General features: G+C 40.8%; 1 protein-coding gene across 1 annotated transcript in view; it reads right to left on the reverse strand.

The window, feature by feature from the left end:
• Positions 1 to 16,778, reverse strand: part of STT3B (STT3B, catalytic subunit of the oligosaccharyltransferase complex) — a 76,969-nt gene that overhangs the window by 44,142 nt on the left and 16,049 nt on the right. The window contains exons 2-4 of the mRNA XM_023752913.1: positions 6,814 to 6,826; positions 5,799 to 5,845; positions 503 to 611 (exon numbers count right to left, since the gene is read on the reverse strand). Of these exons, the coding sequence (XP_023608681.1) occupies positions 503 to 611; positions 5,799 to 5,845; positions 6,814 to 6,826 (169 nt within the window). The remainder of the gene's footprint in view (positions 1 to 502; positions 612 to 5,798; positions 5,846 to 6,813; positions 6,827 to 16,778) is intronic.

Consider the following 16,778-nt stretch of genomic DNA (forward strand, 5'->3'; position numbering starts at 1 on the left):
ATATAATAAAAGCCCAGCGAACCGAAACAGCGGAATGACCACAACGACCAGAGACCAGAACTACCACGGCTCCTCACCCCAGCCGGCTGCCCCTAGTGAGCGGTTAGGGGCGATCAGTCAGGTAGAGTGCTTAGGGCAATGAGGCAGGCAGGCAGGCAGAGGGGTTAGGGGCGATCAGGCAAGCAGGCGAGTGGTTAGGGACTATCAGGCAGGCAGGCAGAGGCGGTTAGGGGCCAGCGGTCCTGGATTACGTGAGGGATGTCCGATTGCCAGTTTAGGCCCAATCCACAGGGATCCTGGATTTCAAGAGGATGCAGGCTGGGCTGAGGAATTCCACCCCCCCCCCCCCCCCCCGCACAAATTTTGTGCACCAGGCCTCTAGTAAAACTATATTAGTTAACTATACAAAGCTTTCGAGAATCCTCATCTTAGCAGCTTATGATTTACTCAAATAACTATAAAATTTTATGATATGAACAAAAATAACTGCAAATATACTTACAGTACCACCTACTATTCTTCCTAGTGGATACCATGCTCTTTCATCAAACCAATTTAAAAATTCATAGAACCCATGAGAGGCAAGATGATGTGTTGATCTATAGTTAAACCTAGAGAAAACAGGAAAAAAAGAAATGTTACAAAACTGCTTGTTAGAAAGAAACAGCTCTATATTATACTTTAAATATAAGTGTCTTTATAGTTAATTCCATGGCTACATAAATATATCTTTTATAACAATTTTCCTCAAACTTTAGTAACAAATTATTTTCCAAGAAATCAGCTCATTCCTCTAATATACCTAACTAAAAAGCAAAGTGCCCCCCACCCCCCGCCCCAATGACTACCAACCCAGTTATGCTCAATGTCTATAAAACTACTAACGCTCAAATTAACATCTGGCCATTGCTTCGGGTACAAAAGGTAGACAGCTGCACTTGAATTTAAAAAAACAGGGTGGGGTACATAAAATTCACCAAATGGTCAAAGAGATTTCAATGGCTCTCAAAAAATTAAGAACTACAGGCAGAAGATAGCATCAAAGTGAACAGAGCACATTTGACATAGTCACCTCCAATCTTACAACCCTAAAATTACAGGCTAAATATATCACAACAGCACTAAAGCCATAAGATTAAACTATAATAGTACTGTATAGTAGCAATAGAAGACATAAGACTAATGGGAAGAAATGAAATTGAAGAAACCACAGCAGAAGTAAACTGCAAACCATGTTTCATTTAAAGCAGGTTATGGGTAGCAAGAGAGAATCCTTTAGAAAGCCTTAGAGTAATGGCATTAGGAACGCCAGCCAGGCAGCTGGTGGATCCTCTTCCCCGACCATTGCCAACCAAGGAAGTATCTGCACTACATATGTTGACAAGTAAATCAAAAAGCAGAACAGTGCTGGACAGAAAGAACATGAACAGGAAATCCTCATATCCAATATTAGTTTGATATATCCTTCCCAGCATCAAGTCACAACTCTCTTTCCCACAATCACTAGATGTAATAATTTAGACAGGCTTGATCAAATACAAAAAGAAATAATAAAAAAAGCACACACTTAAAAATCAAACATTTGAAAAAAGTGAGCAACATAAAAGCTAAGTATCAAAATCAACTATTGGAAGAAAACTAATACCATAGGAAACAGAAATAAGAATATCATCAGAGGTCTAAGAAGCTACAGTGGCCTGAAAGGAAGTATAACCTAGAGGTTAAGAGTACAGATGTTAGAATCATACTGCCTGGGCTTGAATTTTAGTTCTACACTTTACTAGCTGTGTGACCTTGGTTAGGCAAAATGACTTATGTTCTCTATGTTCTAGTTTCTTCATCTGGAAAAGAGGGATATAATGAGTAAACAATATAATGTCTCTAAAGCACTTGAAGGCTACTGCTACTATTATTACAAAACTAGTGACCCGGTGCACAAAATTTGTGCATATTAAAAGGGAATTAATTAGAGAAAATATTTTAATATTGCTATTTGCCTTTATAATAGAAGTGTCAGAGATGAAAGGAAATTAGTAAAATATATCTAAAAATCTTCCTCCTGTAAGAGCCTGGGGCGCGCCACAGGAACCAGAGTCAAGCCCCTGCCCACCCATGTGCACCTCGAAATCGCACGAGACCCAGACCTGGCCAGCCCCACCCCCATTGGGCTAGATCTAGACCCAGCTGGTCCCATCCCCGTCAAGCCCTACTGGGTGGGGGGGCGTGGCCTCAGGTCGCCAGGCCTGGTGCTGGGGCAGGGCCTGAGGTCCCCCATCAAGCCCTGCCAGATGGGGGACGTGGCCTGAGATCCCGTCAAGCCCTGCTGGGCAGGGGGTGCGGCCTCAGTTCTCCTGCCCCCGGCCCAGCACCACGCACCCTCAGGTCCCTGCTGATTGCTCGTTAAGGCTCATTACAGGAACTGGGCCTCTGCTGTGGGTGCAGCCATCTTGACAGTTATGGGGTGATGGTCAATTTGCATATTCCCCCTTTATTAGATAAGATTAGAGGCCCAGTGCATGAATTCGTGCACCAGTGGGGTCCCTCAGCCTGGCCTGCAGGATCGAGCCAAAATTGGCTCTCTGACATCCCCCGAGGGGTCCTGGATTGCAAGAGGGCACAGACCAAGCCGAGGGACCCCCAATGATGCACGATCGGGGCTGGAGAGGGACGCGGGGAGTTGGCCAGCCGGGGAGGGATCACAGGAGGGCTCCAGGGTATGTCTGGCCCGTCTCAATCAGTCCTGATTGGCTGGACCCCAGCAGCAAGCTAACCGACAGGAGCGTCTGCCCCTGGTGGTCAGTGTACCTCATAGCAAGCAGTTGAGTGGCCTTAGCATATTATGCTTTGATTGGTTGACTGGACGACTAGACACTTAGCACATTAGGCTTTTATTATATAGGATAAAGACCTATGATAAATGAACTGTATGTTTTTTCGAGTGTCAAAAATGATTGTCAAGACAAACAAAATGAAAGATACACTAAATAGTAAAAAGTTCAAAAAGGAAAATAAAGTATTTTCAGAACTGACATCAGCAAGATGGCATAGGAGACACCAGTTTTCATCCCACCCACCAAAAAAAAAAAAAAGAAGAAGAAGAAAGGAGATAGACAGCTATCCATGAAGGAAAATATCCCTGGGAAAGCTCAAGAATACATTGAAGATCCTAAAGCAGCACAATGAAGCACAAAATGGAGAATAACCATGCAGAAACGATTACTAGGGAAACAGGCTTAGCTGAGACATCTGGAGATAGGTAGAAATGAAGAGAGGAGGCTATCAATACCAGCCATGTGGGTAGGTGCCAAGAGAGCCCCCAGTGGCTTTTTCCTGGGAGGTCCTAGGTAGGTTTTGATACTGAGGATCTAAATAGCCCCCATGACAGCCATAGATTCCCTGAAGTTTTCACAAAAGAGAACCCCAGTGTTCACTGATGCTCCCTCATATTCACTGCAGCATAGCCAAGACATGGAAACAACATAAGTGTCCATTGATAGATGAATAAAGAAAATGTGGTGTGTATACACACACACACACACACACACACACACACACACACACACACACATAGAGGAATATTATTCTATCATAAAAAAAGAAGGAAATCTTGTCATTTATGACAACAAGGATGAACCTTGAAGATATTATGCTAAGTGAAATAAGTTAGAGAATGACAAATATTGTATATGTGGAATCTAACAAAACAAACAAACTCATACAGAGAACAGATTGGCGGTTGCCAGAGGTGGGGGTAGGCAATGTGCAAAATGGGTAAAGATAATCAAAAGATACAAAATTCCAGTTATATGATAAATAAGTCTTTGGGGTGTAATTTATAGTATGGTGACTATAGTTAACAACACTGCACTGTATGTTTGAAAGTTGCTAAGAAATCTTAAGGTTCTCATCATAAGAAAAAATAATTTGTAACTAAGGTGTGGTGATGGATGTTAACTAACTTGTAATCATTTTGCAATATACACATATATCAAATCATTCTGGTGTGCTCCTAAAACTATTACATTGGTATATGTTAATTATATCTCAATAAAAAAGATACCCCCCCCAAAGTTTATAACTGGGGGGAAAATAATCTAAAACAAATAAAAAAGGCATTTGGATTAACCACACAACTATTCTCTCTCTTTACAATAAACCAACAATTTTGTCTGGTGGGCCACAAAAATTTTTTTAAATATGCAATACCTGACTAGTTAGTTAGGGACACTGACCTCTTTCCTTTAGATTTTTTAATTAAAAAATGCCAACAGCCAACACAACAATAGCTGTCTGATGTAAATGAATCAAAATTATACCTATCTGTTGTCAGGTTGACAAAATATATAATATATACTACTACATATATCCTATATAATAAAAGGCTAATATGCAAATCGACCGAACGGCAGAACAACCAGTTGCTATGATGTGCACTGACCACCGGGGGAAGACAATGCAGGAGCTGCCCCCTGGTGGTCAATGCACTCCCACAGGGAGAATGCCACTCAGCCAGAAGCCGGGCTCACTGCTGGCAAGAGCAGCGGCGGTGGCAGGAGCCTCTCACGCCTCCGCAGCAGTGCTAAGGATGTACGACTGTAGGCCCGGGGAGCAGGCCTAAGCCGTCAATTGGACATCCCCCGAGGGTTCCCGGACTGCAAGAGGGCCCAGGCTGGGCTGAGGGCCCCCCTAAGTGCACACATTTCATGCATCAGGCCTCTATTATATATGTATTTGTGTGTTGTGCCGCAAAATTTTTGTAATTAAGTTTGTTTGCCACGAGATTAAAAAGGTTGAAAATCACTGCAGTAAACAACTGAAATATGAATGTATCTATCCATCTTGAGTTTTAGCTTCTCATTGAGCAATTTTGGCTTGTTTTTCTCTCAGCTCATCATTCCATCTACATGGAAACCCACTACATTACCATTCATTTTATTCTGCCTTCTTTATGCAGTGGTCTAAAACTTGAATTCTTGAAGGTGCCTTCTCTAATATTCCATCCTTCCCATCATGCTGAAACCTCTACTCTGTTAGTTCATCTCACAATGTAATAGTGATTTTTTGTATCCATGGAGATTTATCATATAGTTTCTGGCACTTCATTCATGAGGCTCAATTAATGTTTACTTAATTCTCTTTTTTGACACACTATTAATGAATAGTAACACTGACTTAAATTTTTTGTCCTCTACTCCCTTCATTAAAGTAAACAACTGTGTGTACAAAGTAGTCTTCAATTTTAGCATATCCAATTTACATATTAAAAAACATTTAAATAGCTGGGGGAGTATTATAGACAAAACAAGATGAACCATAAATTGATACCAGTTTAAGCTGAATGAAGTATATACAGAACCTCATTATAGTATTAGCTCTACTTCTGTGTATGCTAGAAATTTTCCATGATACTATATGTATGTAGTTTACATATACACACGAATTAAATAATTGTATAGACAAATTATCCTATCTAATAATAGACAAACATGGTAATTAACCGTAACTTCACTACCCTTCCCATTGGCTAATCAGTGAGATATGCAAATTAACTGCCAAACAAGATGGCGGCCGGCAGCCACGCAGCTGAAGCGAACATGAGGCTTGGTTGCCCCGGCAATAGAGGAAGCCAAGGTTCCCCGCCTGCCACAGCCCAGATCTGAGCTCCGGATGGAACAATGTTGCAATTATAGAAGCTAAACAAACCCCAGTACCTGCTTTCAGCCGCCAGTGGACTCAGAGCTTAGAGCCCAGTGATGGCAACAGAGTTTCAATCATAGAATCTAAACAAACCCAGATACCTGCTTTCAGCCAGCCACGGCCTCAGAGCTGGCAACGGCCTCAGAGCTGGAGCCGGCTCTCAGCTCCAGTGACAGCTATAGAAGGTAAATAAATCACAGAATAAAAAAAAAAAAAAAGAGCCTTGGAGCTTCAGTCACCTGCCAGCCTGAAAATGGCCCTCAGCCCCTCACCCAGACTGGCCAGGCACCCCAGTGGGGACCCCCACCCTGAAGGGGGTGTGACCAGCTGCAAACAGCCATAAGCCCGTCATCCAGGCTGGCCGGCCACCCCAGTGGGGACCCTCACCCTGAAGGGGGTGTGACCAGCTGCAAACAGCCATCAGCCCCTCACCCAGGCTGGCCAGGCACCCAAGCGGGACCCCCACCCTGATCCGGGACACCCTTCAGGGCAAACCAGCCGGCCCCCACCTGTGCACCAGGCCTCTATCCTATATAGTAAAAGGGTAATATGCAAACTGACCCTAACAGCAGAAAGACTGGGAATGACTGGTCACTATGACACACACTGACCACCAGGGGGCAGACGCTCAATGCAGGAGCTGCCCTCTAGTGGTCAGTGTGCCCTCAAAGGGGGGAGCTCTGCTCAGCCACAAGCCAGGCTGATGGCTGCCAATACAGCGGTGGTGGTGGGAGCCTCTCCCGCCTCCTCAGCAGCGCTAAGGATGTCCAACTGCAGCTTAGGCCTGCTCCTCGCTGGCAAGTGGACATCCCCTGAGGGCTGCCAGGCTGCCAGAGGGATGTCTGATTGCCATCTTAGGCCCAATCCCCCGGGGAGCAGGCCTAAGCCAGCAAGTGGTCACCCCCGAGGGGTCCCAGACTACAAAAGGGCACAGCTGGGCTGAGGGACCTCCTACCCCCAAGTGCACAAATTTTTGTGCACCGGGCCTCTAGTATATATATAAACTTCATTATGGAAAATTCCACACACACACTAATTCTCGTACATACAAATTACAGTTTTCCCCAAATAAAACTAGGTAAACTGAGAAATGATGTATTAAAGATTAGGAGTCACCAATAAAACTAAACTAAAAGAGAAACACACAAGTGGTAAAATAACAGCTATCTTAAAATAGTTTGAGAACATTACCAGATTTTTACCTATCTTTTTTATTAATATTGTCAGAGCAATTTTTGGTATTTTAACTTCAATAAAATGATTTGTATGGAAACAAGTGTGGCAAAAAGATGATTAATTATTAAATACAACAGATGGTAGATATGAGATTGTGGTCTTCTGTATTTTTGGTTTGACATTTTCATAGTAATTTTTCAAAAATAAGTGCCTTGCCCAGCCAGCATGGCTCAGTGGTTGAGCATCAACCTGTGAACCAGGAGTTCACAGTTCGATTCTCGATAAGGGTACATGCCTGGGTTGTGGGCTCGATCCCCAGTGTGGGGCATGCAGGAGGCAGCCAATCAATGATTCTCTCTCATCACTGATGTTTCTATCTCTCTCTCCCTCTCCCTTCCTCTCTGAAATCAATAAAAATATATTTTTTAAAAAGTGCCTCCCCCAAATTCTCTAGACTTAATCCCTAAAGCCACACTGCAGTTTCAATTATGTGGGAAGAACTTATTAAGATAGACAAAATAATTCTCATACGGACAGTTTTCATTTCTGAAAGGGACATATAAACATGAAAAGTAAATTAATTGTTTAAAGATGCAAGAAGAAACTGGGGATGTAAGAATATAACGTTTTTTGTTTTTTTAAAATTTATAAAGGAAGAAAAATAGCCATTTTACAAATTAAAGAGGTCTTGGAGATCCAACTTTATAAGAAACTAAGATAAATAATTTTCTTATGAAACATATTTTAACAAGACCTGAAGTGTCCTTTGGCTAGTCAAAAGCACTACATTTTTAAAAAAATGTATTTTGATTTTTTAGAGAGGGGAAGGGAGAGAGATAGAGAGCTAGAAACATCGATGAGAGAGAAACATCTATCAGCTGCCTCCTGCACAGCCCCCACTGGGATGTGCCCACAACCAAGGTACATGCCCCTGACCGGAATCGAACCTGGGACCTTTCAGTCTGCAGGCCGACGCTCCATCCACTGAGCCAAATCGGTTAAGGCAAGCACTACATTTTTAAATGCCTTTTCTCTATAAAAACTTGTTTCTGGAAGCCACCCTTTAAAAAAGAAAATCCTTGTAAATTCCATAGTTTGTATCTTCTTCCTCCCAAGAAACTCTTCAAAAGCTAAGAATAGTTGATATGCTTTATTTAGGGAAAAGAGACTACCTCACAAAGAAGCAAGATAAGATTAAATAATGGAACCCTATTTATGGAAAAATGGTTGTATTTCTTGGGTTCTAATGGAGATATTGTATTTTCTTCCTCCCAACAAACTCTTCAAAAGCCAAGAATAGTTTATATGCTTGATTTAGGGAAAAGTGACCACCTCCTAAAGAAGCAAGACAAGATTAAATAATGGAATAATCTCATTTATGGAAAAATGGTTATACTTCTGAGGTTTTAGTAGAGATACTAGTACAATACTGTATTAAAAACATTACAACTTAAATAGCACTTTACAAACTGGTTAAGGCTTATTCAACATAAAATTAAATTACGTTTCTTCAGAAAAACAAAAAGTGCCAACCCATTTGTACACTAGGGCAGCCTCTGCATTTCCCTTCTATGGATCTTGTTGGAGACCTAACCACTTGATACATTTGGTTTTAGATTTGCTATTTCATCTTACATTACACTAAAATATCTAATGTATACTCAAAACAACAATGAAATCTCATGATTATGTACTAAAGAAAAATACCACAAAACACCCTTAATCTTAAAGGCTAAAAAATAAAAAAATTATGCCACAGTCCTAAAATTAACCTATGGCTTTTCTATCTTCAAGAAAAAGTCTTTGAGGTGGGAAACAGTTTTCTATGTTTAATTAATTCCCAATTCTCTGTAAAAAATATGGCAGTGAAACTCACACACACACACACACACACACACACACACACACACAAATCAGAAAAATGTCTGAGAATAAATTAAGTGAAAGAACAGTATATTGTTAGCCTTAATGCTATGACCAACCTGGGCACCTCCAAGCCCAACACAAGTAGCAGTTGTCTGCACATCATTTTGTAGCTTGTGCCTGGTAGCCCCGGGCAGGGCACAGGTAGTAGCTGACTCTGTACCTCCCAGGAGGCCCTAGAGCCAGTGCACCCAGTGGTCAGCTTCAGACCACCCCATATTATAACCCTACCACATCCAAGAGCAACACACTCAAGGGACAAACTCAGTGAGCACCAAAACCCCACTGAAGCAAGTCCTGCTCTATAGGGGTGTCTCCTGCACAGCTGATGAGCCTGGGGATCAATCCCTCCCAGTGATGCCAACAGCAATCAAGTCTCAACTACAACAGGGCAATGCACATAGCCCACACAGGGGCACATCGTGAGTGCCCATCTCAGGTGACTGGGGAGGCTGAGCCACTGGGACCTACAGGACACTACTATACAAGGCCATTCTACCAACTCCAGGAGACACAGCTCCTCTACTTAATACATAGAACAAACACAGGGAAACAGTCAAAATGAAGAGACAAAGAAACATGTCACAAATGAAAAGACAGAAGAAATCTCCAGAAAAATAAATAAAATGGAAGCAAGCAAACTACCAGATACAAAATTCAAAACAATGGTAATAAGGATGCTCAAGGAACTTAGAACTTCAAGAAACTTAGTAAGAAGATCAACAACATAAAAAAGGACCAATCAGAAACGAAAGATACACTAACTGCAATGAATAATTTACAGGGAATCAACAGTAGAGGACGCCGAGAATCAAATCAGCAATTTGAAATATGAGAACAAAAACTCCAGATCAGAACAGCAAAAAGAAAAAAGAATCCAAAAATATAAAGATGTCCTAGGTTTTACATAAAAGAAAAAGGATTTTCTTATTTTTTCAAAATATAGTAGCAAAAACTGCAGTATCAGAAAACAAGGGGAAAAAAGCACATTCTTTTAAAAAAGATATTGGCTTTATGGAAAAGATGTATTTTTCCAATTTCAGAGTTCCATCCACATTGCTTCCTAAAGACCTCTAATGATAAGCGGCTTTATTCCTAGGTTTTACATAAAAGAAAAAGGATTTTCTTATTTTTTCAAAATATAGTAGCAAAAACTGCAGTATCAGAAAACAAGGGGAAAAAAGCACATTCTTTTAAAAAAGATATTGGCTTTATGGAAAAGATGTATTTTTCCAATTTCAGAGTTCCATCCACATTGCTTCCTAAAGACCTCTAATGATAAGCGGCTTTATTAAAATAAGAAAATCTATGTTAAGCTATATAAAAACTTGGTTCTTTCTTGAGGGAGACCATCTGAAAACCAAAATTCCAAATGAGACATACTTCACCAAAGCCAACCATCTCAAGCTCAATTAAGTAGAATCCATTTCCTTGATGCTGGTTGTTTGTTAGAGCCTCATAAAGCCTGCCTGCAGTTCTCTGCCACGTGGGCATTATCTACAACACTAGAGGCCTGGTGCATGAAATTCGTGCACTGGGGAGGGGGCAGGCCCCTCAGTTCGGCCTGTGCCCTCTCACAGTCCGGGAGCCCTCAGGGATGTCCAACTGATGGCATAGGCCCGCTCCCTGTGGCAGTTGGACATCCTTAACGCTGCTGCAGAGGCGGGAGAGGCTCCCGCCAACTGCCGCTGCACTTGCCAGCCATGAGCCCGGCTTCTAAGTGGCACTCCCCCTGTGGGAGCGCACTGACCACCAGGGGCAGCTCCTGCATTGAGCATCTTCTCCCTGGTGGTCAGTGCGCATCATAGTGACCAGTCGTTCTGCAGTTCAGTCGATTTGCATATTAGCCTTTTAAAATATATATATATATTTTATTGATTTTTTACAGAGAGGAAGGGAGAAAGAGAGAGATAGAGAGGTAGAAACATCGATGAGAGAGAAACATCGATCAGCTGCCTCCTGCACACTCCCCACTGGGGATGTGCCTGCAACCAAGGTACATGCCCTTGACGGGAATCGAATCCAGGACCCTCCAGTCCACAGGCTGATGCTCTATCCACTGAGCCAAACCGATCAGGGCGCATATTAGCCTTTTTTATATAGGATGGCTGCTTACTTCGTAACTCCAGCAATGGGAGACTGGTGCAAGTCCACTAGTAAGACAAAGTCTTATGTAATAGAACATAATAATGGAAGCTACATCACACTACCCAGCTTCTGTCCACTATTCTTCAAAGGCTATAAACAGGCTCTTTAAAAAATCATTCTGTGAAAAGATTTATAGTCAATTATAACTCTCAGAGTTTGTTTACAAAGTACAGTGTTGTAAGATTTTACAAAATTGGCCAGGTTAATTCACCTAATAAATGAGAAGGCAACTAATGCCATAACAGAAATTACCAGTTATGGATGTCAATATAAGTATAAGAGCACTAAGAAATAAAGAAAAGGAATAGAATTCCACAAAGAAAATAAAAATAGAAATGAAAAGCACAGGGCTAGAACATCAATTATTACATAAAGATTTTCTTCTGTTCCTTCTTTTTTCCTTTATCCAGACACTAGGTACTCTTAGACTACACAAGATGCCAGATCTACAGAAGTTCCATTAGTTGGCACAAAATTCAGCACTAATGGAAAATGAAAACAACAAAGATATAAGAAAAGTACAAAGCAGCTAAGACCACAAACTAAAGTTGACATTTCAAACTACCTTTTATTATTCCTGCCATCTAGTGGCAGGATAAAAAACAAAAACATGCCAGACTGACATGTTGATTAAATAAATACACCAGGCAGAAAAAAAAGTTTAGTAAGACTACTAAAACTAACAATCTAAATCCAATCCTGCCACGTGATACATATGAACACTCTCTAGATAATCATATTAAACACAAAGCTAATTTTATTACTTTAACTATAGAAACTCATGTGAGGATATATTCAAGCCTAGTATGACTAGAGATTGATATCAGTGTTTAAGTAACTGCAAAACAATAAAATTTCAAAGGATTACTAATGATGCAGAGTAAGAAGTCATTTTAATGTTTTACATAGGTCAATTCTGAAGTTTGAAAAGACCCACAAATATAGATTAACCACTGCCATACCACCAAATCACCACTACTCATTTATGTACAAGCAGTTCCAACTGATGTTAAGCTCCCTGCTCTTACAACTCATGGATGGGTCATTCTGATTCAAGATCTTTCATAAGCAGAGAGTAGACTGTATGTATCAGACTGATAAACTACCTGTTTACACTCTACTTCCGAGCAATACATGAAAAAAAAAAACAAGGGTTATTATTCAAAAGCTGAAAACATCCTGCAGACCTCTTGAGTTTTTCTATATCCTCCCACTTAAGGTAATGTGCATTACAATTCAAATGATATTAAATTCATTAAGAACACACAGAAAAAAACTTATTCCAAATACATATTAATTGAAAACCAGATCCCTATTTTAGTCCTTTCTCTTAACTTTTGCCTTGACTGGCAGTTGACAACCATCAATTTTCCATAAATATCCTTTGAAAAAGGAGGGCCTCTCCTGTTTTATGAAGGACACTTAAACTAATTGGAAAAAAAGGAAAGAACAATGAGAAGCTATCACCAAAAAACTACATCAAAATAAGGTTTGTGTAAGTGTCCTAGTGCCACTTTTTAAAAAAATATTCTAGGATCATATATAAAATAATGTATTTGATAAGTTAAAACTATTTGCTCCAATACAGATTGAAATCTAAAGAGACCTGTATGTATTTTTTCTCTCTATATATTACACACACGTGTAATACACATTTAAGTCAGGCACACATTCATGTATTACAAAAACAAAATCTCCAACAAATGTTACATGTAAACATGTTATATTTACATTTATTTATTATTAATAATCTAACTTACTGGCATTATATAATAATTATATAAATAAGGTTTCCAACTAAGAAGCATTATATAGTACTAGTGCCCCAGTGCACGGATTCGTGCACATTGAAAGGAAATTAATTAGAAGGTAGCAGCTGGGTGGGACTGGGCAAGAGGGGCCAGACACACCCTGGAGCCAACCTCCTGCAGTCCCTCCCCAGCCGGCCGCACCAGGGGTGGCGTTGTGGCTCAAAGGTTGTCTGGGGAGTAAGCGGGGTCCCTCCAGCAGGTGGGGTCCCCCGGCCTGACCTGCGGGGATCTGGCCGAAATCGGCTCTCCGACATCCTCTGAGAGGTCCCAGATTGAGAGAGGGCGGTTCTCGGGTGATGCACCTTGGAATTGGGCTCCCTCCTCTCTGGTTCCGGGTGTGTCACTCAAGAACCACCGCTGCCAAGTCACCGCAGCTCAACAGCTCCTGCGTTAAGCGTCTGCCCCCTGGTGGTCAGTGCACGTCATACCTACTGGCTGGTTAGAGGGTCGCTTAGCCTTATATATATATATATAGATAGATCATAATACATATATTTAAGTCAGGACATATATTCATAGTAGAAGCCTGGTGCACGAAATCTGTGCACGGAGGGGGGGGGGGGGTCATCTCAGCCCAGCCTGCACACTCTCCAATCTGGGACCCCTCGGGGGATGTCTGACTGCCGATTCCTAGGGATCGGGCCTAAACCGGCCTAGGATTGGGCCTAAACTGGCAGTCAGACATCCCTCTCACAATCCAGGACTGCTGGCTCCTAACTGCTTACCTGTCGGCCTGCCTGATCACCCCTAACTGGCCCCCCTGCCAGCCTGATCACCCCTAACCACCTCTGTCTGCCGACCTGGTCGCCCCCAACTGTCCCCCCGCCAGCCTGGTTGCCCCTCACTGCCCTCCTCTGCCAGCCTGGTCACCCCTAACTGGCCTCCCTGCCGACCTGGTCGCCCCCAACTGCCCGCCCCCACTGGCCTGGTTGCCCCTCACTGCCTCCCTCTGCCGGCCTGGGTGCCCCCCACTGCCTGCCCCCCTGCCAGCCCGGTAGCCCCACGCAGCCTGCTGCTCAGTCGTTTGGTTGTCCCTCACTAACCTCCCTGCCGGCCTTGTCACCCCACTCAGCCTGTTTGATCGTCCATTTCATTGTTTCATATGTGACGGCCTCTGGTTCTTTATATATATAGATACTAAAGAAATAAGATCTCCAATTAACAAGCATTGTATATAGTAATAATATCCAATTATATAGTAAAAATCTCATAATTTGCTATGATTAAAGAACCAGAGTTACTTGGCTAACTAATAAGCTCAAGAGAGAAATGAACAACATTCAGGGTGGGGGAGCAACATCAAGGGATAAACTAAAATAAAACAATCACTCAAAATAATCAATATATATAAGCTTCTCTAGACATCTTAATTTTTAAGACCTAAAGGGAGACAGTAATAAGCTACAAAGCAGTGTTAAAATTTGACATATTACTAAGTACTGAAGAGCTGGCTGTCAAAATACTCAACTTAATCATCAAAATAAATATTCTCCCATTATAATGTAGATATACTTGATGTTTACAATGCAATAATTTTTTAAAAAAATATGAAGATTTCAAACCTGCTAAGCTGTCAGTCCTCTATGACTCTGAGAAAATCACTTAGTATGATTAGGTCTTAGGCTTTTCATCTATCAAATAAAGCAACTAAATCAGTCTTTCCCAAACTGCATTGCATGGAATACTAAAAAAAATTCTACAGTGATTCCTAAATTAAATATGGTAAACACCTGGTGAAATAAAAATTAACATTGTATTCAAGAATTTCCCAGCCTTTAACATACTAATGTACGTAAAATATAAGTGGATGGGGTATATAGTTTTTTCCAAATTTAAAGTTATTTTGTTTTGAACTACAATTCCTAGGGTATGTGTTCTGCAGAACATGCTTTGGCAATCACCACAACAAATAATTTCTGTGTTCTCTTCTAGGTGTGAAGTTCATTTTATATTCCCGAGAAACGAAAAGTGACCCAATTTACCAAGTTTTTACCACCCTATTTTCAAACAGAAAAGTTAAAAAAAAAAACAAGAATGAAAAGGAGAGTGAATCAGTTTCCTCCCTAATTCTGAAAGGGGTTGAAAATAAGGTGATAAAAATATTAAATTACATGAAAGTAATTGTATGAATGTCTATAAAATAACATGCATTAAACTTAAGACAGTAACATGTTTTTGGTACACTTTATTTAAAAATGTGTTTATTCTGAAAATTATGTTACAAATGCATTTACTGAATTTTAAATGAACTTAATTTCCCCCCTCTTTTTTACAAATGGTGTTATACTATACTCAACCTGGTGGAACTGGCATTATGTGTAAGAATCTGGGACTGGAAAGAGTAAAAATGAATGAGAAGCTCAGTCATGCAATGGCTGGTATCACTGGTAGAAAATATTCCTAGTCAAAGTCTAAAGATTCTCTGTATTCTACTACATGTCAAAGAATCCCTCCAATAAGTAGAAGTACTATTACCATTTTCATTTCTGCCTCTGAATCTTAGATCCAAAAAATCTGGTGACATGAAAATACATCATGCTGCCTGAAGCAACGCTTCTATCTACACTGGAGAGATGTACTGAGATGTCTGTCTTCAACACACAGAATTGTAATGATCAGAAACTATACTTATATACACAGAACGATCTTCCTAAATTTGAGGGTTGGGAAGAAGAGTCTACAAGTTTATTTCTGCATATCTTGTATTTGTTCAGGCAAAGTATACATTTTACTGAATGGCCTGCATTGTGGAACTAACTCAGAATTGCTCTGTGGCATTTTCAGTTTTATGGCAATTCAGCTGCATGCCTACAGTATTCTTTTTAAAATACCTAAGGCAAATATTTGAGTATTAATTGTGAGCCTCTCTGGCTTCTATTATAATTTTATAAAACTAGTTTAACTATAATTCATAAGAATCTTAATTTCCACTATAAAGTATGGCAATAGAGTCAGTGAAAAAATCAGCCAATTCCTTTCCATTATCTTCTGAAATTCATCATACCCTCAAAGTGGAGAAGTGATAGCAAAACTAGTCTGGCTACTGAAACATAAGTGTTTGAAATGGATTATCAGATCCTGACGGACTGTTCCAACTGAATAATTTAGAGGGAAAAATATTGAGGAATGGGGAAGGCAGGTAGGACTAGAAAGAACTTGAAGCTGAATATTAGTTTCTAGACCAGCCGTGGGCAAACTACGGCCCGCGGGCCAGATCCGGCCCGTTTGAAATGAATAAAACTAAAAAAAAAAAAGACCGTACCCTTTTATGTAATGATGTTTACTTTGAATTTTATATTGGTTCACACAAACACTCCATCCATGCTTTTGTTCCGGCCCTCCGGTCCAGTTTAAGAACCCATTGTGGCCCTTGAGTCAAAAAGTTTGCCCACCCCTGTTCTAGACTGTCACTCTGGGCAAGTGTCACCTGGCCTGAGTCGCCTCATAACAAGTCACACTTATCTCAAACATTATAATTGACCATAAATGAATAAAAATTACTTGTAAAGTTGTCTGAGTCTCAATCTTTTGGAGGGTCAGGGGTGTAACAAGTAGGCTGATGGAAGCATCATGCTATTTCATAACTGTACATGTTTACACATCCTATTCTTTTTTTTTTAAATATATTTTATTGATTTTTTACAGAGAGGAAGGGAGAGAGACAGAGAGTCAGAAACATCAATGAGAGAGAAACATCGATCAGCCGCATCCTGTACATCTCCTACTGGGGATGTGCCCGCAGCCCAGGTAGATGCCCTTGACCGGAATCGAACCTGGGACCTTTCAGTCCGCAGGCCGACGCTCTATCCACTGAGCCAAACCGGTTTCGGCCACATCCTATTCTTTATACCAAAAAATATCACCCAAGGCTGTCTGACTTCAAAGCCTATTCTCTTAACATACTAAACAGTGCTTCTCTCATTTGTAAAATGGGGGTAATAAAATATGTAAAATGAGAGTAATAAAATATCTACCTCAGAAGACTGCTTAAGGACCAATAAACCACAAAATGCATTAAGATTT

The sequence above is a fragment of the Myotis lucifugus genome, unplaced genomic scaffold (assembly GCF_000147115.1).
Source record: "Myotis lucifugus unplaced genomic scaffold, Myoluc2.0 scaffold_39, whole genome shotgun sequence".
NCBI classification, from domain to species: domain Eukaryota; kingdom Metazoa; phylum Chordata; class Mammalia; order Chiroptera; family Vespertilionidae; genus Myotis; species Myotis lucifugus.